Genomic DNA, 24,282 nt, shown 5'->3' with positions numbered 1-24,282 from the left:
GCGTTTTGCTCTTCTGCTAGAGCAGAGAGTTTTTTTTCCCTCGGTCGGTCCACTGCCCTTATGTCAAGCGTGTGCTCCACACATCTGACCAATCACACATAGTTTCAATTAATAATGTGGCGGGAAAACACTGAAAAAAGTGGAGATAAAAAAGTTTATCTCCACTTTTTTTGTGGAAACGGCAGGCAGTTGGCCAAGCTGTATAGCGTTCGTCGGCAGGTGTTTATGTACAGACACTCACTCAGCGGTCAAGAAGCACAGAAAGAAGGGGAGTCAGTGTGAGAACTGAATAGGTGAAAATAAATGAGTGACAGAAAACGGAGCAAGATTTGGACTCATTTTAATGCTACATCAAGCTCCAGGGCAGAGTGCAGACTGTGCAAAGTCAGCATTTCCTATCTGCAGGCTCGACAAACAACCTGCACAGCCACATGCGGACATCACACGCATCGGTATTGCTATAGCATTGTTATGCGGCATTTTTACTCATCATAAGTGCTTAACAATGTCAATAATGAAACAAAATATTATAAAATTAGGTTTAAGCTATTAATTAATTAATAATGTCAAAAATATATATGGGGAGCCGTTTGGGAGCCGAAAGAGCCGGCTCTCCACAGTAAGAAGAGCCATTAGAGCCGCATCTCGAAAAGGAGCCGAAAATCCCATCACTAGAGAGCACACAGAGTCGGGCGGGTTGACGCTGCGGGGACACGGTCCAGAGCGGTGGTCATGAAGCTGCTGAACTACGCGGACAAAGTCCGGATCATGAAGGCTGCCAGGACGAGGGGAGAAATACGTTTGAAGAATAACAGAGTCATGTTCTTCCCGGACGTTTCTGCTGAACTTCTGAAAAAGCGCAAGATATTTGACCAAGTGAAAAAGGATCTGTCTTCTATTTCTCTGGAGTTACCGGAGCTGCGCTACGGTGTTGTTCACCCGGCCACACTTTTGGTGACCTACAAGAAGAAACGTCACGCTTTTGACAAGGCAGCAGAAGCGGAGTCCTTTGTCCTGCAGCTCCAGCGGGAGCGTAACCTGGTTACGAACCAGGTAGAGGTCCAAGAAAGGTGAACAATTATATGACGTTATCTAATCTATCTCACTATGTATGCAAATATGGTCACATATCTGTAAGTGCACTTCTATATTCATATCTTTTCAATTCTTTGACTTGATGGTTTATAATGGTTATTAACGCAGCTCTATTTTGTGTTTAATACACATGGTCAATTTACAATATGGTTAGGGTAACTAAGGTTAAGACATGCAAATGTGTGTTTATTTTCATTATAGTTTATTGGTTGTTAAGTTCATTACTGATTTTCTGAGGGCTGCGGTTTGATGGGATTTCTCTATATGCTGTTCCTCTTCGTCATGAGTGCTGGGGTGGACCAGCAGGGCTTCATGGCCGAGCCTGGATGGCTCCTTGGGAAGTGTTCTCAGTGGGTTGGGTGGGTGTACTTCGTTTGGGGATTTACACCCTATTGTCTAATTGTTGTTTGTTGTGTTTGTATTTTCTTGTCTTTATCTGTCATGTTTTCCCTCTGCAGCTCACTCTTTAATACACATGCCATGGCTGAAATAATTTTTCCATTTTTCTGATGGCCTCTGACCTTCAATTCACCTCTTGGAATGTAAGAGGTCTGAATAAACTTGTCAAACTGAGACAGGTGATGAAAAGGATTCAACAATTAAAGGCTAAGATAGTTTTCCTCCAGGAGACTCATTTGACCCCTGATGGTGTTAGTAGAGTGAGGAGAAGATGGCATGGTCGGGTTTTTTCCACTTCCTTTAGCTCACACTCGAGGGGCGTAATCACACTAATCCACAGCTCGGTGCCATTCCAGCTCATCAATGTAACTGAGGATCGATATGGCAGATATCTAATTGTACAATGTGTGATTCTGTCTGTGAAACTAAATTTGGTCAATATTTATGGGGCAAACAATGATAACCCTGCTTTTTTTAGACACCTGTTTCTGTCTGTAGCGTCGCTTCCTGGAGGGTACATCATAGGAGGTGATTTTAACTGTACGCTCATTCCAACGTTAGATAGATCAACAGGCAAAGACGTTTCTCATGCTCAAACAAGGAAAGAACTACTTAACTTTATAAAAGAACTCAACTTGGTTGACATATGGAGAAATATGCATCCTAATCAGTTTTCTTTCTCATGCTATTCTGGTACTTGCCAAACATTTTCAAGAATTGATTACTATTTAGTCTCAGCTGATCTAGTTCCACACATTACTAATAGTTGGCATGACAGCATAGTAATATCTGATCACGCTCAGGTGTCATTCTGCCTTAGGGTTCCAAATCTTTCCTTTTCATCTATGTGGCGTCTACAATCAATTTGGCTTAGGGACCCAGATTTCATACAATTTATTGGAACAAAAATAGATATGTATTTTGAATTGAACACTCACCAAACCTCGGCTACAGTGAGATGGGAGGCCTTTAAGGCTTTCTTAAGAGGCCAAATGATCAGTTTTACCAGCTTCAAGCATAAAACTAACAAACAAGAATTGGAACAACTAGATAGATCTATTAAAAGCACAGAAACACAACTATTTCATAATCCTTCAACCCAACTAAACACAGAACTTCTTAGGTTAAGAGCTAAATACAACATGCTGTCTACAAATAAAGCAATTAAAAGTTTAATGAGACTGAAACAATCATATTTTGAACAAGGTGAGAAGGCTAGTAAGTTGTTGGCTTGGCGTATCAAACAGGAACAAACAGATAAAGCAATAAACTCAATTCAAACAGCTGAAGGTGTGTTTACATCTGACCTAAAAGAAATAAACAGCACGTTTTCAAAATTTTACTACAATTTGTATAGCTCAGATTACTCAGACCTAGCTCCCCATGCACAAACTGTTTTCTTGGATTCATTAGAATTTACTCCCCTAGATAGTGAATCCTTAAACTCACTTGATTTTGAGCTCAATGCACAATTATTATCTGAGGCTATATCCGGTTTGAAAGGTGGTAAAAGCCCAGGGCCTGATGGAATCCCAATTGAAATATATAACATTTTTCAATCCAAACTGATACCTCCTATGCTTGACATGTATCTGGAATCCTTTAGTAAAGGATCTCTCCCTCCCTTACTTAATACAGCAATCATCTCCCTACTCCTGAAGCCAGGTAAACCTGCAACTCAATGTAGCTCATATAGGCCAATTTCTCTTATTAATAATGATGTTAAAATTTTGTGTAAAGTGTTAGCTAGGAAGTTGGAGCTACTCTTACCCATGTTGATTCACCCTGATCAAAATGGTTTTGTACAAGGAAGACAGGGTTTTCACAACATCAGAAGGGTGTTTAATGTAATTTTTGAAAAATCTGGAGTTCCAGACAATGCCATCCTGTCGCTGGATGCAGAGAAGGCCTTTGACAGGATAGAATGGCAATATATGTTTGCTGTTATGGAACGCTTTGGCATAGGAGGGAAATTTCTTAGCTGGGTAAAGCTAATTTACTCTAACCCACAAGCTGAAATTTTAACCAATGGTCTAACTTCATCTCCCTTTAAATTGAAACGTGGAACAAGGCAGGGCTGCCCCCTTTCTCCTCTGTTGTTCACATTGGCCATCGAACCTTTAGCTATGGCAATTCGCAAACACGATAATATAACTGGTATAAGATTAGGGAGCTTAGAACACCATATAGCCTTGTATGCAGACGACATAATCCTGTTTTGCTCCAAGCTGGGTAACACTGTGCCCGCAATAACTGATTTAATTAAGTCTTTTGGAATTTTTTCAGGATATAAGGTAAATGATGTTAAATCTGAAATACTGTACCTATCAGAAAACAAACGTCTCAATCCTCCAATTTCAACTCCATATGTAGCGTCTAAACAAGGATTTACCTATCTAGGTGTTAAAGTTACCCCTACAATACATAATATCATTCCAACTAATTATAACCCCCTTACAGAATCAGTTATGCAATTAATAGAAAGATGGTCCAGACTACCCATTTCCTTAATAGGCCGCGTCAATATCATAAAAATGACAATATTGCCAAAATTTCTATACGTTTTCCAATCAGTTCCACTTTCCCCTCCCCTCTCCTTCTTTAAGGAGATAAATAAAACTTTTTCCAACTTCATCTGGAACGGTAAGCGTCCTAGAGTGAGACTGTCCCTTTTATATCTACCTTATGACAGGGGTGGTTTACAATTGCCAAATTTATTATGGTATTTCTGGGCAGCCCAGATCAGGGCAGCTATGTTTTACTCTATTTCCAGAGAGCCCCCAGCGTGGGTTACAATGGAGTCCCAGCATATCTCTATTCCTATAAACTTATACTTGTACTCATCAGACAGGAAAAAACTTATTGAACAAACAAAAAACCCTTTTCTGAAAAATACAATGCTTGTCTGGCAAAAAGTACTTGATTATTTGGGAGAAAAGCAACAGCTATCCCAGTTCTCACCCATTTTTGGAAACAGGGACTTTGGTCCAGGTAGAGCAGACCCAGGTTTTAAACTCTGGTCTGCCAAGGGGTTAGCTAAGGTATCTGATCTTTTTATAGGGAGAGTATTTATGTCATTCGAAGAGCTTAAAAACAAACATGACATTCCTACTAAACATTTCTATAAATATCTTCAAGTTCGGAATTAAATTTTATCCAAGCAACAAAATAATCTTGATCTGCCCTCTTTGTCTCCACTAGAAGACATTATTGTAAGTCACCTATATGACGGAGGACAGGTGTCTCTAATTTATTCCTTGTTGGTTGACAATTGTAAAGAATCTTCGACTAATATCCTAAAAGCATGGGAAGCGGACTTGGGAGAGAACTTGTCGAGTGAGGAATGGTCAGTAGCTTGCACTTCGATTCATACACAATCTGCTAACACAAATTCCAAATTATTACAATACAAATGGCTGACTAGGCAATACATCACTCCAGCTAAATTGCATAATTTTAACCCTAATATTCCTGACACTTGCATTAAATGTACTTCCCAAAAAGGTTCTTTATTTCATTGCATGTGGGCGTATCCCTGAGTGTTAGCGTTTTGGAAAGATGTATTGATTGTGATAGGTCAGATGATTGGTAAAAAGGTTCCTTTGGATCCTAAAATGTGTATCTTGAATATTTATCCTGAAGACTTTGTTATCCCAAACAACTTGAGATCCTTACTTAATGTCTCCTTTTTGGAAGCTAAACGTTGCATTGCACTCTCTTGGAAGAAAAGGACATTATGTGGAATTTCACAATGGACCACACAAATGACGTTCTACTTTGCACTTGAGAAAATCAGTTACTTTACTAAGAATAAGCTTGATAAATTTTGGGTGGTCTGGTCTGTCTTTTACACTTGGCTGTGCCAAAATGATATCCAACTTGGTGGATGGAAAGAGGGATGGCTATAAGGCCTGTAAAAAAAGAGGATAATATAACGTTAACTTTGGACAAAACGTTGGCTCTTTCCTCTTTAATTTTCCCGGGATCCTCAGCAAGTGGCGGCGTGCTCTAAAGTGAAAACAACAACAAAGCATGTTGACGTCACAGATCACAGAGTTTAATCTCATACAAAGCAATCAACAACAAAACTGCAGAGGAACAGAGATATGCATTTTTGTCATAAAAATAAAGACAGACAAGGGGAGACAAACAAGCACAAAACAAAGACAAACAAAAAGGCAAAGACGCGTCCCTGGAGAGAGAGCCAATGCAAAAAGGCAAAATGGTGGCCGCTCTCTGTATTTTTTCTCCTGACGCGTAATCTTATACTAAAACTTATTTAATTTATGCACTCAAGGCGTTCCTCTTGTTGACCAACTGGAAACTCCTTTAAGCACTCAGAGAAACTTGGAACTCCCCTTAATTTACGGCAAAGATCAAAAGGCCATCTGTCTTCGAGCAAACCGCTGCGCTCTGACCCCCCCGTGGCTCCCACGGTCATTCTAAGTACAGAACGATCCTGAGATAAGACCTCACAGATACCTGTGAAATCTAAAGTCTCTGTCTCCCAAGGAAAATGCTAATTTTATGGCTTCGCCTCACAGCGGGGAGACTCCATTGAGTGATCTGCATTTTGGCCCCTGTTTGTCTGAATGCCTGCTCATCTGCTCAACAGAAAACTGTTCCAAATAAGAGTGCTGAATATACATTTAACACATGTCGTAAGATTAACTGTATTAAGCACTAAAAATGATCATTTTTCCTTAATAGTCCCCCTTTTGAGGTCTTCATCAAAGACCTTGTTGTATATTCGACTGATTGAAAAACGAAAAGGAGTCGGATGGATTGTTCAGATGAACTTTAGTGAATAAAAAAGGGATGAACGAATCGTACAGAGTTTAGTCATTCAGCTAACAGCTCTTTTCTCGGAGAAAAACCCAACGGTCCTCAGCTCACTTCTTCCTCTAACCCCAAGTTCTTCTTCTACCAGTTCAAAAGCATCATGGGATATAGAGTCCATTCATTTAAGGGTCCACAATAGTCAGTTTTGAACCAGATACTAACTATCAAATGCTAACTAGATTTATGAAACAACTGCAACTAAACTTATATTAAATTATAATATCCCAAATAATAAGTCTTAAGCAAATCCTGCTTAAACCCAAAACAAATTCTCAACATCCTCCCCCCCCGATAAACAACAGTTTATCTAAATTTCCAAAGGATATAGAAGTTGGATTGGTCTCCGCCATACAGTCCCAGCTGTCGATCGGACAGCACACGATCTCACCAGTCCGTCACGGCCTGGAAACAGTTCTTCAATTCTCCCCAGCTTCCAGCTCTGCCTCGGAGTCTTGTCCTCTCCAATGAGCACTATGTCTCCCACCTGCAGCTTGGACGGCGTCGGGGTGTCGCAACGATGCGCTGATCTTAAGTCCAACAAGTATTCCTTCCTCCATCGATTCCAGAAGTTGGTCATGAGTCTTTGCCTGTACCGCCATCTCCGGGTCATCTCTTCCTTGGTTGCTGTTGGCTGCTTGGTATCAGCTGGGAATGCTCTTGGAGGCAAACTAGTGAGTCTTTGACCCACTAAGAAGTGAGCAGGTGTCAGAGGCTGTGGCTCATCCACCTCATTGTGCATGTATGTCAGAGGTCTAGAATTTATTATAGCCTCTGCTTCAGTAAGGGTCGTCCACATTTCTTCAAAATTTAGTTTTGCTCTGCCAAGTACCTTTCGTAGAATCACTTTTACTGACCTGACGAGTCTCTCCCAGAATCCTCCCCACCAGGATGCTCGTTCAGCAATGAATCTCCAGGTGATGCCCTTCTCAGAGAAGAAGTTTCGCAGCTGTGGGTCTTTAATGCTCTCCCAGAGCTTCTTTAAATCCTGTTCAGCTCTCTTGAATGTCATGGCGTTATCTGAGTAGACCACTTTACACAAACCTCTTCTTGAGATGAATCTTTTTAGAGCCAGCAGAAAGTTTTTTGTGGACAGATCTGAAACCAGCTCCAAGTGGACTGCTCTAGTTACAGCACAGGTAAACAGTGCAACATATGATTTTCTCATGGAACCTTGTTCCTTTACATAGAGCGGCCCAGCAAAGTCCACACCTGTGACATTGAATGGTGGAGATTCTGTTATTCTATTTTTTGGCAGTGGTGCAGTAGTCTGTTGTCCTGCCTTGGCGTTGAATTTCTTACAAAATGTGCATCTTGAGACAACCTTCTTGACTACTTGGCGTGCTCTCACAATCCAATATCTTTCTCTAGTTTGCACTAAGGTGTCTCGTATACCTGCATGCATCATTTTCTCATGTTGACACTGCACCAACATTTCTGTGTATCTGTGATGACCAGGCAAAATCCATGGGTGTCTTTCTCTGTATGAAAGTTCAGATTGTTGCAGCCTTCCTCCAACAGAAAGCAGCTCATCTTCATCTAGAAATGGTTTCAGTTCTTGAATTTTAGAGTCAGTGTTGAGGCATTTATCTTGCTTTAGAATATCAATTTCTGACTTGAAATACTGAATCTGAGTCACTTTTATCCAGTGTTTTTCTGCCTTGTCCAACTCTTCTGTTGTCAGCTCACCACTGATTTTTTCTCTGGAGCGGGCATTTCTGATAAATCTCCTTATCCAGGCTGTCACTCTGAACACTCTTCTTAGTTTGCTGTATTTTTCCAGATCTAACATTGGTTTTAAGTACTCTGCATCTTGATTGACCAGGTGTACTGCAACCTGGTGTTTGGATCTCATTTCAGATCTCATCTCATCTTCCCGAACAGGTTCCTGGATGTTTTCTGACTGATCAGGTAATGTTAGTCTGCAAGGTCCATGCCACCACAATGTGCTTTGGATCAGCTCTTGGACAGACAACCCTCGAGTGGGAAGATCTGCTGGATTGATTTTCCCTTGGCAATGAAACCATGCCTGTGGATCAGTTAGAGACTGGATTTCTGTAACTCTGTTGGAAACAAACTGCTTCCACCTGCCAGCAGAGCCTCGAATCCAATGCAGGACTATCATAGAGTCTGTCCATAAAGTTAGCTGGGTTTGGTCTAGTTGAAGAGCTTTAATGATTGTGTTCCCAAACCTGGCAGCTATTACGGCTCCCATTAGCTCCAGCCGTGGCAGTGTCATCCTTTTAAGTGGAGCCACTCTGGATTTGGATGCCACCAGACTCATTTTCATTTCCCCTTCCTTAGTTTTTCCTTGTAGATAGGCGACTGCACTGTAGGCTTGTTCACTTGAGTCACAAAACACATGTAACTTTACATCCTGACTGTTCAGTTGTTGCATGTCCATTTTGTGCCATCGTGGGATTGTCAACCGGTGCAGTTGAGGGAGCTCTGAACACCACTGCTGCCACTTCTTGGACAAATCAGGTGGCAGTTCTTCATCCCACTTTATTCCTCTCTCCCACATTTCTTGAAACAGACACTTAATTCTGATAGTGAAAGGGGTCAAGAAGCCTAACGGGTCAAAAATGCGAGCAGACGATTGCAGGACACTTCTCTTTGTGTTCCTTTTCTCCTTTAGAATGTCCAGCAATCCTCTGAGGTCAAACACAAAATCATCTGTTACTGGTCTCCACACTAAGCCCAGGACCTTTAACACTGATCCACATGTCTCTGGTTGTGTAGTGCAATCCATTGAACTTCCTTGCCACATTTCTTTGAGCTCAGCCGAGTTCGTTATCCATTTACATAGATCCATTCCTGCAGCAGACATAATGTTCTTGGTTGTGGTAGTCACTCTGAAGGCCTCTTCCAGCTTACTGGAACTTGAAATGAAGTCATCTACATAGAGAGATGAGTTGATGGTTTCTACCACTTCTGGTTGTTCTGACTGGTATTGTCTCAGATGTTTTCTTATAGTAGCTGCTAGTAAGAATGGGCTTGATGAAGCTCCAAACACCACTCTTGTCATTCTGAGCACCAGCAAATGTTCATCTGTGTCATCAGTGGGTGGTCCTGAGAACCACAGAAATCTCACTGCATCACGGTCTCTCTCTGATAACGATATTTGCAGAAATGCCTTTTTAATGTCTGCCATGTAGGCAATAGGATGCAGCCTGAACTTGAGCAGAACATTCATCAGGTCTGGGTTTAAATTAGGGCCTGTTATAAGACAATCATTCAGGGATGGGCTTCCCTCCTCATGAGAAGAAGCATCAAACACAACCCTTATCTTAGTTGTTGCTTTATCTTCTCTTATCACTGCATGATGAGGTAGATAGTATGTCACCTTCTTTGCAGCAATTTCCTCTCTTGGCACCTCCTCAGCCATTCCTTCTTTTAGATAGTTCTCCACTACTTCGTGGTATCTGCTGTACAGGACAACATCTTTCTTTAATTTTCTTTTCAAACTCATCAGTCTTTGTTTTGCAATGCGGTAGTTGTCTTGGAGGGCTGGGTGAGGTTGTCGCCATGGCAACTCCACTTGGTAACGTCCATCTTTAAAGGTGGAAGTTTCCTCAAACCGTTGCAACACTTCCAGATCTTCTGGGCTCTCTGGCTTCTCGCTTGTGATTCCCAGGGACTCGAGCTCCCAGAATGCATGGAGCTGTTTGTCAATCTGGATGTCTTCCTTGAGTTGAATGTGCATGCATGTTGTCTCTGACAAACTGGACATTGCCACTGGGCCTTGGACTGCCCAACCAAAGGCACTCTCAAGAGCCACCAAACTCTTAGTTAGTCTCTCTATACGGCCTGTTACTATTTGCCAGTAATAATCAGAGCCGATTAGCACAGAAAGTTCAGGTTTATCTTCTCCAGGGAAATCTGCAAGTTGGAGACCTCGCCTTTCCATCTCATTGCGCACATGTTCGCCTGGAACCTTCATCACTGCTGCACAAACCTTTTGTGTCACTACTGCTTCTATTTCAATGCTCTGTCCTGTATCCCACACATTTTCCAAGCATAGCTTCACTGTGTTGCGTTCAACTGGGGTGGGAGCTGAAGAGCCAAATGTATGAAGCATAAGTGTCCCTTGCTTTGTGACAGGTAGCTGCAGTGCTCTGACAACATTCTCGTGTACAAAACTACCTTGACTTCCTCCATCTAATAGGCAACGCACCATCTTCCTGCTGGTAGGTCCAACCGCCCATGCCTTAGCAGTTTGTAGCAGCACAGTGTTTTCACTATTAGGCTTGGTTTCCTCAACTTGGGGGATTACAGAGGAAATAACAGTTTCCATATTGGTAGAGACTGTAGGGGGTGGGGTCTCATTTTTATCACAAAGAGCTATGTGATGCCTGCCGCCACATCTGGCACATGACCCACTCTTAGATCTGCAGAACCTTGCAATGTGTTTCTGTCCTAAACACACAAAGCACCTGCCAAGCTTCTTCAGTTTCTCTTTTCGTGCTGACACCCCATGTTCTGGACAGTTTTCGACCTTATGTTCAGCGCTATCACAGAAGAAGCAGGTTTGAGTCTTTTGATTAGCAGTATGGAGTGCAGCTGCTGATGTCATGCTTGGTTTCCTTTGCCTTTTGTCAGTGAATCCATATGATTTACTGCATAATCTGGGACCAGGCAGGGTTTGCTTTTCATTATATGATCTCATCATTTGCAAGGCTCTCTCTCTACTCTGAACTTCTTTCTGTAGAAACTCCAGCACCTGATGCACCTTCCACTCATCCTGGTCTCCCCTCTGACGGCTGTACTCAAGAGCCAGTTCCTCTGGCATCATCTGGAGCAGTATTGGGCATAACATGCCTCCATATGTGTCTGACACTACTCCCAGTGACTCCAAGCTTCTAATTTGAACTTCGCATTCATCATACAACTGTCTCATAGCACTCACATCAGAGGATTTCTTTACAGGAGTCAAATTCAGGAGCTTTGACATGTGAGCATTTATTATTAAGTCCTTTCTTCCAAATCTGCCTTTTAGTATTTTAACTGCAGCGTCATAGTTACTGTCTGTCAGAGTTAGCCCTGCTACAGCCTTTGCAGCTGTGCCTGTGAGGTAAGTCTTCATGTATGTAAACTTTTCTCGCTTACAAAGAGCTTCGTTACTGTGAATAGCCGTCTCGTATTGGCTCCAAAATTCTTGCCATAAGCTAACATCTCCGTTGAATTTGTCAATTATTAGCTTAGGCAGCCTCACGGTAGCATTACTGTGCTGTGTGGAGTTTGCGTTGTTCTCACTCACTCGCGCCTGTCGGGGTTCCGTACTCACAGTTTCTAACGTCCTCATCACTCGGTTTGCACGTTCGTTCGTACTGATGATGCGGTCGTTATACTCCTCTACGAGTTCCGTCTCCGCCTCCACTTCGTCTAGCGGAGTGTGCTCCTCAATGGCGCGGTTCAGCTCATTTAAACTGTCCCCCTTTGCCATTAGCACAGCCAACATTTCCCGCACTCGTCCGACGTCCGGGTCGTCCTTTAATAATTCACTATCAATCTGGTTCAGTAGTCGTGTAGTAGAACTCCGTATTGTCCGGCGCTTTCTACTTGTTCTTTCAATATGCTGTTCTCCACCGTCCTGTCGCTCCATACCGCTTCCATCTTTGTCAGCCATGTCTCCTGCTTCCCGGGTTTCGGCACCAAAAATGTTGTATATTCGACTGATTAAAAAACGAAAAGGAGTCGGATGGATTGTTCAGATGAACTTTAGTGAATAAAAAAGGGATGAACGAATCGTACAGAGTTTAGTCATTCAGCTAACAGCTCTTTTCTCGGAGAAAAACCCAACGGTCCTCAGCTCACTTCTTCCTCTAACCCCAAGTTCTTCTTCTACCAGTTCAAAAGCATCATGGGATATAGAGTCCATTCATTTAAGGGTCCACAATAGTCAGTTTTGAACCAGATACTAACTATCAAATGCTAACTAGATTTATGAAACAACTGCAACTAAACTTATATTAAATTATAATATCCCAAATAATAAGTCTTAAGCAAATCCTGCTTAAACCCAAAACAAATTCTCAACAGACCTCAATAAAAATTGATTAAGCCTTCTAATACAGAACCAAAACTATGCATTAAACTAATAAAAATAAAAAAACGAAAAAACTAAAAATAAAAAAAAAGAGTGACGTAGCCTAATTATATACAGTCCCCCTTTTTAAACAAAACCCAAGGGTAAGAAAAACTTATCCTTTCAAAAATATAAAATCATAAAACAAAATTATCACAATACAACCAAAACACAGGACAAACAAAAACCCAAAGTATGAAACGAAAAATAAAACAGGGACATACATAGAAAAATTAGTAAGAAATGGTCTGCAACTTAAAAGACAACATTCACCACAAAATTACAATCTGTCAAAAATGAGAAACACACAAAATTACAATCTGCTGCTCGTCTTTTTCTGTTTTTTTTGTTTTTTTTCCAATGTCCGTCGACAGTCTCTCAAAAAACAAAATATGAAGTCTTCGTCAGGAAATGTTCAAAAAATGCGCGCAAAAAAAAAGAAACGAAAGTCCTTTTCAGAGTTTGCAAAGAACGAAAACACGCAATAAAAAGTTAATGTCGATCCTCTTGTAGCCTGATCTTCCTCGGTCGGAAACCTCAGGTTTCCACCTTAGCGGCCGTTGCTCACTGAAAATTGGATTATTATGCCAATATAACAGCGAGTTTTAAGGAGAAGGTGAAATCTCCTTGTGAGGAAACTGCATCCTGTGACATCACCTATCACAGGTTGTTAAAACAGACATTGCATCATCGACCGGAGTTTCATTAGCATCAGAAACATAAGTAGAACATTCTCTAGTGTCATCGTCATCAGTGTCAGCATAATCAAACAATGGCTTAACGTAAAGAAAGTAAATTTGGCTTTGTCATTTTCCATTAGGGGAGTTACTTTAATCTTTTATCAAAGAACGCAGACTTTGAAGGAGACCACATCCACAGGGCACCAGAAAAACAGCTGCAAACTGTAATGACAAAACAGAGATCAGATTTTCCAAAGGCATCATTCATTTGTGTAGTCATCACAAATATCTTCAATTCACTGTGTGTCCGAGTGAATTCTCCAACGCTCGTGGCTCTGTGGCTGCTATCGTCGAAGTAAGTGTGAAACCGCTTCTCCAAGCAGTCACACTCCTCCTCGAATGACAACAGCTTGTGTTGCAGAGTCCAGAGTCCTGCCTGGAGCTCTGAACTCCAGGCCAGTCTGTATGTAGAAAGCCATGAGCAACTCATCACGTAAAGCCTTATCTCCTACTTGTCCAGTTCTGCTCATTAAATGGTGGATGTGATCCCTTCAATCTACGTTTCTATTATTTTATATACTCCACCGCCAACAAATGGAAAACACCAAAACCCTGTAATCACCTGCTTCAAAAGACAAGGTTCTAAATTAGCGCTTTCCCTGAATGTCAAACATATGCAGATCTTCATTTGAAACCAATCTTGTAATATAAAATTAAACAAAATAATAACAAAAGCTTAAAAATGTAGTTGTAAAGCTTACATTTACCATCAAAACAATGAATATCAGTGTGAATTAAACAGTCCAGTTTAAATTACTTTTATAGAACAAACTAGATCTTACTGGTTGCCTTGTCTAAAACAGTCAACATGCTTTCCTTAAACAAAATTCAAAAGAGTTAGACCTGGAGAAATTATAGTGTCAATGTATAACTTAACAAATCCAGACATTTTCAAAATATACCAATTTTTCCTAGGTCTTTTACTTGGAGTAGAATTTAAAATTGTATTCAAAGTCATTTTAAATGGATGAAAATCAAAACAAAAATCAAGTTTAGAAAAATCATTATAATCCCACATCTCAGACCCACCTCAGTACTTTTACTGATTAGTGATAACTTTAATCAATAACAGATTCTTCAAAACATTTCTTAAAACATTAATTAATGCTCTGAAAATGGCCAACACAATAATATTTTTAATTTCTATAATTATTTCCCAAGTTAATTTACCAAAATATGCTTCATTAATCGCTATAAATTTGTTATCTATTGGTTTCAAAATACTTTAGCCCATTGTCAGAACATCTTTCAATGAAGAATAACTCAAATCCATTCAAAATAAGCACATATTTCACCAGACCATATCTTTCCTTTCACTTTTATGTGTAACACAGATCAAACATGTTCTTCAAAAATTTGTTTAAATAACATAAGTTTCAGTAATCTAATTAAGCAATATAAAAGATAAACCCATAACATATTCTTCCCCCTGATGATACATTACTTGCTAATGTATCACAATTTCTACTATGTTAAATAACGATGTTGATGAAACAGGTTTATTATGTTACCTGAGAAATTCTACCCATATTCAATGCTGCCTTTTTCCCAAAAGGTAAACTTTTCAAAACAACAGAACAATTTGTTTCGGCATGATGAAACCTTCAAGACGACTCTATTTTCCCAAAACACTTCACATCACAGTTTTAAAATTCAGTATGTCACTTTACTCTTATGATTCTCAAATAATTAACTTTACAAACTCTTCAAGAATTTTCACTAGAGTTTGACAAAGCATGTTTACCAATTAAGACTCAGTGTTCTGATGCTAAAAACTTACATTCAACATGTACCACTTTATGTCATTATGCACTATGTAGTTGCTTGCTTAAACTATCTACAATAAAAAGAATATGTTTCACTGAAGTGTAGGAAACCAAACTACATCAAAATCCTGCCTAATGTAATGATAGTGACTCTCTACAACTTCCTATAATCTACAGTGCCAAGCAAAACCCCAAGATTTAAACAGCCAATCTCTATATTCCTTAGGAAAAAAGTTAATTAAATAAAAAACCTTTTTTTGGAGTACCTTTATTGTTCCACTACTAAAAGTGTAACTTATAGTCTGAAGTTTTGTCAGAAGGTACTTTAAGTAATGGGAGAGAAAGTAATTTGCATTACAGCTCCTAGTTCTGTCCTGCTGAGCCGCTGCAAGTGGGGGTTGCTTTGCACTTAAAAAATAGTGGTATGCAAAGAGGCTTCACATGTTAATTAGTTGAATCTAGTGGGGTAGAAGTTACAGCCCAGCTCTGTGGCTCTCCTGCTGAGCTGCTGCAAGTCCCCCTGATCTACATTATTCTCTACAATAGTTCCACCAGATCCTCTTTCATTAACCCATAAGTTATTTCAAACTTAATGTTATCCTTCAAATCTTGTAAATTTTAGCAAACTTTTCTATATTTAATCAATTTCTATTTAACAAGAGAGTTACTTCTAATTTATTCTGTCTTAATTATCAATAAGTCCTATAGATTTAATAATATTTTATCTATCCTAAAGTTTTGGTCAGTTTAAAAGGACTGATTGTGAAACTATCTAGAATCGGTTGCATACTGCAGTTTGTTGTTATCTGAGCAATGCCTCTTACAGTTCGAGCCCATTTCTCTAAAGATCTTTGTTTTGTCTGTATTCTCAACTCATGAAAAAAGTCCTATTTTAGCTAATTGTATTTCATTCTATTTTACCACGACCTTCACAGCCTAGAAGGAATAATCAACAGTTTTATCTACTATTGTAGTGCATAATTCTATACACAGTTTTTATTTTATTTATTTCTCTACCTAATCAGTCATGTATTTAGCTATTTATTTATTCACTTTATGTTCATTTAGTCATCTATTAATTCATTTAACCTTAGAACCCATAATTTATGCTTTCAATTTGTTCAGATGTATTATTTTATCAGGATTCTATCATTCAATAACCTTCCAATCTTTACACAGCAGGTCACACTTACTGCTGTTATGGCCTAATTTGAATAATTTAGTCCAGTTCAACACATAGGCTGACAGAGGAGCTGTTTACCTTCTCGTTGTATTTATATGAGACAAAATACCAAGTGGCATTCCATCTCCAATCACACACTCTTCCCCACCAACATGAATTGTAACACAAACAAAAACACAAAACACAAAACATCTGGCCAAGTTTTATAGTCAGTCAAAATTTCATCAGTCCCCAAGTGTCAGTCTGTGGTCATTATTCTATCAAATTTTACTGTAATTTTTATGAAATTTTACTGAAATTTATATCAAATTTTACTGAAGCTTCAGGAATTTTCCAATGTTTTATTAACATTTTGCATGGTTCAATTTAATTAATTTTAAACTCTAGTCTTCAGGAACCTGTTTTAAATACCGTGCACGTTTAAAAAGAGACATGTCAAACCTATGTTAAAATTTAACAGCAACCAATAATTTCCCGTTATCTGGTACCGGTTTTATTTACTTAACTCTTATCCAAGATGTTGCGGAAGTAATGCAGCATTCGGAGGTTGTCGTGGCGTCCGGTCCGGCGGTCTGTGCTGGAACTGGTGTATAGTGAGGGCACTGCCGAACCCAGTGGCCCTCCTTGCCACAATAAAAGCACCTGTCTCTGCGTCTCCCGCCTCGTGCACCTCTTCCTCGCACACCCGACCATGCGGGGGCTCCTCTTCTTCCCCCACGCCAGCCTTGAACACCAGGCTGCCAGCGCGGAGCAACATAGATGTGCGGACCAGGTTGTGCCACTGCAGCAGGAACTTGAGGCAGAACAGGAATTAATTTAGCAGCAGCTGTTAACATAGCTTGAGCCTCCCTCTGTTTCTGTTTTGCAAGATGAAGTTTCTGTCTAGCTTCGCCTAATTGAAGCTGTAGTAACTGTGTCTTAAAATTTACTTGCTCCTTCTTCGCCTGAGGGGGAGAAGGCTAAGGTGGGTTAACAGGCCATATGGTGAGTCAAATTGATGTTTATGTCGGTTGGTCAATTGAGGGTCTGCTGCAACCCCTTTTTTTTGTTTTTTTTTGTCTACCCTGTGTATATGCCCTTTGGGTTTTCGTCTGGTCTAGGTCTACATTCTAAGTATTTGTAAGTGAATATATGTATGTTATGCATGTTTCTTGTTCTCCTGTTAAAATCAATAAATAAATGTTTAAAAAAAAAAAAAAAAGCCCCTTAAAACTGCCAACTTTGCCTTATTTTTTTATATGACACTTTAATGCAAATTGGCACTTTTAACGGACTTTCAAATCTGAGTGCCAGTTACCTGCCTCCGTAACGAGTCAGCTGCGCTCTGTCACAGCATCTTTCGCATATGGGTATACTTCCGGGGACAAAATGCCCCGGCTACATATAGATAAAATTAAATATGATTATAATATTTTACAGTTGTTTTTTTTTTGTTTTTTCAATTTTCTAGGGCTAGCAGAGAAGGCCCTCCTTGCCCTCACAGCTCACAACTGTTATTCATTAAATATGCACTTTATAAGGATCCCAAGCTCCTGTCCACACTTTGGTCTGACTCCAGTACCATTGAACAAAACAACTTCTGTCTACCATGAGGATAATTGAGAAAACCAGCAATTGAAATGCATTCCTAACTGTAACATTGCACCAATTTGGACATCGTTTTGGTTTACTTCATTCTTTAAAATGGCTCTACTTTTTAAAATGTATCTCAGGGTTCTGTGTTATTATTCTATACTTAGAAACACTGAGCTCAACAATAAAGACTAATTAGCTGTATCATAGAAATCTTTCTTTTACAATAATCATTGTCTTTATGTTCATAGAGCTGGATTCCCAAGACCATCAAGAAAAGAGTGTGCACAACTTTTGTTGAAAACACTTTGAGGTAATTTTCTTTTAGTTTTTATTTTAATTTATGTTTTACTATAGAGTTTTTGGTTTAGAGTGTTCTTAATGAGTGTCATTCATAGCAATCATGTCAGAACACTTCTGTAAAGAAAAGTGAAAAAAAATCCATCAAAAGTTAATTGAATCATTTATTATTATTATTAGGTAAGCTGTAAAAGTTTATTCTTTTATGGTTTATCTGATCTTCTCAATCAAATTTGTATTTCACAATATTTACTATGCAAGCTAATCAAAAAAGCACTTTTATTCTACTTGATTTCAAAGTCCCCATAGGTATGGTAAAGAATTTCTAATTTGCTTGTAAATTCTATAATCCAAATCCACATGTGTTCTGACAGGTTAAAAAAATCTCCGCCGATGAGTTCCAAAACTTGATATATATTTCCAAATTGTTATCATTTTCATCAGCAAATTGGCCTTTATCTTTTACAGTAGGTGCCCCCTTATTTCTCTATGTTTGGCTTACAAAATAACAGTAACAACAACATACAATAGACAAACCATTGGTGCTTGATGTATGGAATGAAATTGTTTAGTATTCCTTGTCCTCAGAGCACACTGCTTGGTATGTAATAAACATGAACTTTCTTCCTTCTTTGAAGTGCTTCCCTGATGTCACACACCTGAACTAAGTTAATTTATGATTAATAGGCTTCTGAAAGACATGAATGCATGCAGAAGAGTAAATGCTGTCATTTAAATCAGTGCACTGGAATTGAGAATCCAACTGAGAATCTGTGACAATTGTTCACAGGCATCCTTGATCCAGTCTGACTGACTTTAACCTATCTTGCAAAGATTAATGCAAAATCCTCAGTCTGTACATGTTAAAATACTTTCAACTCTAACTGCAGTGAAAGCGGGTTCTACAGATGGTTCACGGAGGAATGATGTACATTAATGTACAGACACTAGATGTTTACTTATATAAATGTTCTGAGGCATTGCATTATTTCTATTTCACGTCACACTTCACGTGACGTGGAATGACTGTTGGTACAACATCGTGTCACAACTTTTAAATATGAATTACATCATTTACTTTTTTAAACATCAGTTTTTTCTGTTTACGCCAAAAATCTTTTATCGTTTTATATTTTTCACATCACTTTCCATATACTGTTCAGAATGTGGACAGTTTATCCATAAATAAACATGTTTAGATCATGCCTGATCTAAGGTTTATTATTAACTCTGTGCTCTTCATGATGGGAGGCTGTATCAGCCACAGAATAACAGATTTATATTTTTTCTATGTGACAGTAACAGTGGGCTCTGTCAGTGTGGTGGAGTGCAAGAATTGCACGACTCCGTGGCAACAGGAGACTACTTCGGAGCAGCAATTGTTACCCAGTGGGACAGCCAGCAGCACTCGTCTGAATATCCCACAGATGCTTTTGGAGAGTTGGAGTTTGCTGGAGCTGGACGCAGACAAAGCCATGTGTGTAGTTTTGTCTCAGTATACACACAAATATTCATACACACAGACTGAGTGGGCTAATGTCACTTTATCCAATTGGCACAGGCAGAGATTAAAGCTCTTTTTCTGCTCCTAGATAATATTAAGTGACTCAGCCTAGTGCGTATTGTCAGATCTATCAAATAATGGCAGAGCAGCATTCATTTTCTATACAAAATATACATTTCAAACCACCTATATAAAAAAATTATGTTTTTTATATGCTGATAAACAAGACAGAAATTTTCTAAAATCCTACCCAGATGCCTGTGCCATATGACTCACTATTTTAAACTTTCCACAATGTTGGGAAGCAAAAGTTGTTTAATTGATTATGTTTTTCAATGTTTAATTCACATCTGTGAGTTTGCTCTCTAGAGCAGCAAACTACTAGAACTCTATCCATCCATTATCATACACACTTATCTCCAGTGTTGTATAAAGTACTGAAATCTCAGAGTCAAGTAAAAGTATAAGTACCTCTCCAAAATATGACTTTGGTAAAAGTCCAAGTCACTGACTGAAATGTTACTTGAGTTAAAGTCTTAAAGTATCTGAAACTTCTTGTACTTAAGTATGGAAATTACTGTAAAAATGGATGTACTCAAGTAATGTAATGAAAAGTACAAGTAAAAAGTAAAACAAAGCAAATGCAGTTTGAATGACATTTTTTATATTTTGGTAAACTTGTCAAATACACTTAAAATAATGTACACAACCAAGTGCAGGCAAAATTAAACCTGCTAATAGATATACTTGCAGGCATCATTTAGTTAAGAAAATTAGGTGCTTTACCTATAGCACAAGGTTAACTTAACCTGCTTTACAACTGAACCAGCTTCTTAGTATACCCTCCAGGACAGAAAATACAAAGTTTTTGTAAGCCTTAAGTTTTCCCTTCAAGTAAGGTCAGTGCTGAAAATGAGAAAAATAAATAGTACAGAAAATGCGGCCAACATGAAGAAAAAGAGCTGTTATGATTACTCTACTTCACAAATCAGTGAATCAGTCAATGCTACAGTCAGTAGGTGGTGCACACAACTGGTCATTATGCAAAAGAAAAAAAGAATTGGGAGGGAAATGCAGCTTATTGGCATCTGTAAACCTGGTTTGAACTTGCATGCCTTTTCTATATTCGTTAAATTTAGTCTAAATTGCTATCGCTATGGCTTCTGCCCCCCCTTGAACAGAGGAGTCTAGGTAGCCTGCTACAGTCAACATTAAGCCTAAGCTAAATACACCACGTGTGGAACTGAAACAATGCCAAACAAAGTTCATTTATGGTCAACGTTTCACAATACAGTAGTGCCTAGTGACCAAGCTATAGTTACTGAAATAGGAGGATTATAACCATTTCATAAGAAGTTACCTCGATGTGTTTCTTCAAGTTGGACGAGGAGTTTTTGTAAGATAGAATTTCCACATCTTCGGGCAGGAATAACATAAACTGCATGCGGTACGACAAATCTTTAACACCCACGAAAGAGTGTATTGTGTTTAAATAAGGCCATGGGCTCTCATCACCAGCTGGTGGTTCCCCTGGAGCCGTGTCCGACGTAGTTGCAGTCGTTGTGGTCTCCGTCTCCTCCTCCATGTAGCTGCTGCTGATTGCGAGACTTGCTTTGTGTTTAATGGGAGAAGCGAAACAGGTGTATCCTATTGGAGGTGATGAACAAGCCCAGGCAAGTAGGCTACGGACTTTGTTCGGTAGCCTACTTGCTACTTGCTAATCAGTAGGTGGGGTCAAAACACTTGCGTTTCTCTCTCTCGCTTTTTTGTAACGAGTAACTAAACCACACATTGAAAATGTATCGGAGTAAAAGTACGCAATTAAGTTCGGAAATATAGTGAAGTAAAAGTGAAAGTCATCAAAAATTTTCATACTCGAGGAAAGTATGAAGTACTCCAAAATATACTTAAGTAAAGTAGTGAAGTATTTTTACTTCGTTACTATACAACACTGCTTATCTCTAGTGGGGTCGCAAAGGGTGCTGGTGTCTATCTCCAGTGGTCAATGGGCGAGAGGTAGGGTCACCCTGGACAGGTCGCCAATCCATCACAGACAATTAGAACTCATTCTCAGAATTAGTCCTGGGTTGAAGTTTGTTTCCCTATTATTTTTTTTTACATGAGAGATTTACTTCATCCAATAGTGGGTTAAAACTATTCTGTTTTTTTCAGTTTCTGCGGCTATCATGTGACACACCTCCACAGGTCATCTACACTCTGATGACAGAACATTGGGGCTTACCCTCCCCCAACCTCGTGGTATCAGTGGTGGGAGGTGAGGGACATGAGAAGATTAAGCCGTGGGTGAGAGATATCCTAAGAAAAGGGCTGGTTAGGGCTGCACAGAGTACAGGTAAGAAGGCATCACGCTGCATGGATCCAGCTTATGTTTAACATGGAAACTTTGATTAATAATACATTTATTTTTTATTCAAAATTGTGTTGACTGGTCAGAGGAGGACTGGCAGTTATGTCATGCTTAATGTATTATTCTAGGACCAGACGAGTCAGCCTAAATGTTGGGATTTAATGGATGTTGGATCCTTTAACAACGCTTTTTAAATTTGCATTTTGAACAAGAGTGTAAATAGTGATGGACACTAAGCAAACCAGTGCCACGTTATACCTACAGTATAAATTAGTTTGAATGAATCCAGGATATCAGTGGATTCTTTTTCTAGAGTGCAAGTCTACTGGACAACAGGGACAACTGAAACTAAAATTATTCAAATTATGCCATCAGCTTAAATCCATCTTTAAGTCAAAAGTTAACACATTTGGTATGGGGAGGGTAGATTATCTGGTGAAGGATAGGCTAACATGTGGCTCACAAACAATGCAACTTTTTTCACTCTCCTGTGTGGCTTGTGGCAACTTCACTGGTCTGTTAACATTCTCATTTTAATTGCAGTTTGTGGAGTATTTTATTTTGAAAAATAATAACATCCACCTCCTTTCTACTTTCTTCCAGCAAAGACTCTTTACACACATGTACAGTTCAATCATCTCTATTGTTGTACTTCAGCTGAATCCCTAGCAGTAGCACAGTTAAGCCAGAACTTTCTAACACCTAATGACACAAGTTATGTTTGCTTGTTAGCAGTGAACACACACACACCCTAAACCTACCAGGCAGGGTTATTTATGCACGGGTCATGCAAACTGTTTTAAAGTACCAGGAAAACCTGGAGTGGTGTTTTAGCAATATGAGTATTCTATCAATCAAGTGGAATACATTCTTTCACAAAGCAATGGAAACTTTGCCGGGGGACATAATATTTTTCTGGGGGGTCCAAACAAAATATTTTTGAAAGTTAAAGGGGAAATGTCTCCTTCACACATAATTATTGAAATGCCCAAGATCAGCACAAATTGTAGCTATTGGAGTAAAATTTGCTTTTGAAGACTTATCAATCTGTCTAGTTTACAACAGTCCCAATCTGCACGTCACTCTCTCTCCTTGGTGACATCAGTTGAAACAGAATAAATACGTAGATCCCCTTGCAGTGTGTTGTTGCGCAACACCCCCCCCCTCCTTTCTGTCTCTACTCTCTCACTCTCGTACTTCCTCTTCTGAGAGGGGAGATGTGCTACCAGCTCTCCGTCTAACGGGTACGTTGAGTTTCCTAAATCTGCTGGGATTTACCCTGTCCAGAACTGAAGTAAACTCTGTTTAAGCTGGTTTCGAGAAACGATTCGCCTGGTTATCTGACGGCCTACATCCAGGTGTCCCACCCTTCTTCCCCCTGTGAATTAGCCAGACTGAGCAGCCTACAGCCAACTAGTTTCACAGAGCACACCTGTTAACGGTCGCTCGTTCTCTATTTTACAACTTGCATTTGTTATTGAACCAGGTAGGTTTTAGTAACTCGGGCGAGTCCCAAGGATGTTGTTTTAAATATGGGCTACCAGCAACCTAAAAACATTTTCCACCTCTTCCTCTCCAGAATCAAACATCATAGCTATTTTACAACCATCAAAGAACTTTAAGGTGACTCATTAACTGAATGTCCACAACATCTTTTAGATTTTCTTTATGCTAAATATTTTATTAGTAAGGCATTTTTGCAAGGGTCAGTACAGCTTAATTCAGTAGCAGAAATAATCAAATAAGTAAAATCAATCATCTAGTCTATCTTTCCCTACTGCTGACACTGAGAACTAAAAAAGGAACCTTAGAGCGAGACGGACGGAGTTTGGCGCCTCGAACCCCAGACCTGGCACGACGACGAAGAAGGTGTGGCAGCAGGAGGAGGAAGTTGATCGACGAAGGCAGGGATCTCTGTAGGTCCGATGAACTTCTTCTCCGCATGGATGGTGAGGTCACACAGGACTTGGTGCTGGCAGGAAAAAAGGCACCAGTTCTTCTTCCTTGTCTTTGTCTTCATCTTTGTCTTTGGGGTCAGAACCCAGCCGATGAGAGAAGTGCGATTCGAAGCCACAGATTGCGGGCCAGACGGGTTGGTCTCCATGTGCAGGACAGTCTCCGGCTCCGTGGCCCCGGCTCTTCTTCAGCTGCAGAGTTCTTTGTCCATCTCGATCTTGGCTCGAAGCTGCCCGGAGGATCCAACGAAAGGTTCCTCTTTTGCACCCACCTTATATAGGGTTCATCCACCCCCCTGGTGCGCCTGCTGTCTGCTTAGACAGATGATCTCATATCCATCACTGTCTTACAGACATTTCCTGATGTCTGAGCCAATGTCTCAGGGTTGCTCAACCTCCTGTTTCCATATAAGGTGCTGATCATCTCTGCTCTCCTGTTAGTTCCCCTTTTTCCCTTCCTGTCACCTTTCACC

General features: G+C 39.7%; 1 protein-coding gene across 1 annotated transcript in view; it reads left to right on the top strand.

Moving 5' to 3' along the window:
• LOC114148589 (transient receptor potential cation channel subfamily M member 4-like) overlaps positions 1 to 24,282 on the top strand; it is a 95,532-nt gene that overhangs the window by 9,725 nt on the left and 61,525 nt on the right. Inside the window, exons 2-4 of the mRNA XM_028023973.1 lie at positions 17,934 to 17,995; positions 19,282 to 19,459; positions 21,659 to 21,839. Of these exons, the coding sequence (XP_027879774.1) occupies positions 17,934 to 17,995; positions 19,282 to 19,459; positions 21,659 to 21,839 (421 nt within the window). The remainder of the gene's footprint in view (positions 1 to 17,933; positions 17,996 to 19,281; positions 19,460 to 21,658; positions 21,840 to 24,282) is intronic.

The sequence above is a fragment of the Xiphophorus couchianus genome, chromosome 7, assembly GCF_001444195.1.
Source record: "Xiphophorus couchianus chromosome 7, X_couchianus-1.0, whole genome shotgun sequence".
NCBI lineage: Eukaryota > Metazoa > Chordata > Actinopteri > Cyprinodontiformes > Poeciliidae > Xiphophorus > Xiphophorus couchianus.
The sequence above is the reverse complement of the archived record's forward strand: the minus strand, read 5'-3'. Positions and strand labels throughout refer to the sequence as shown.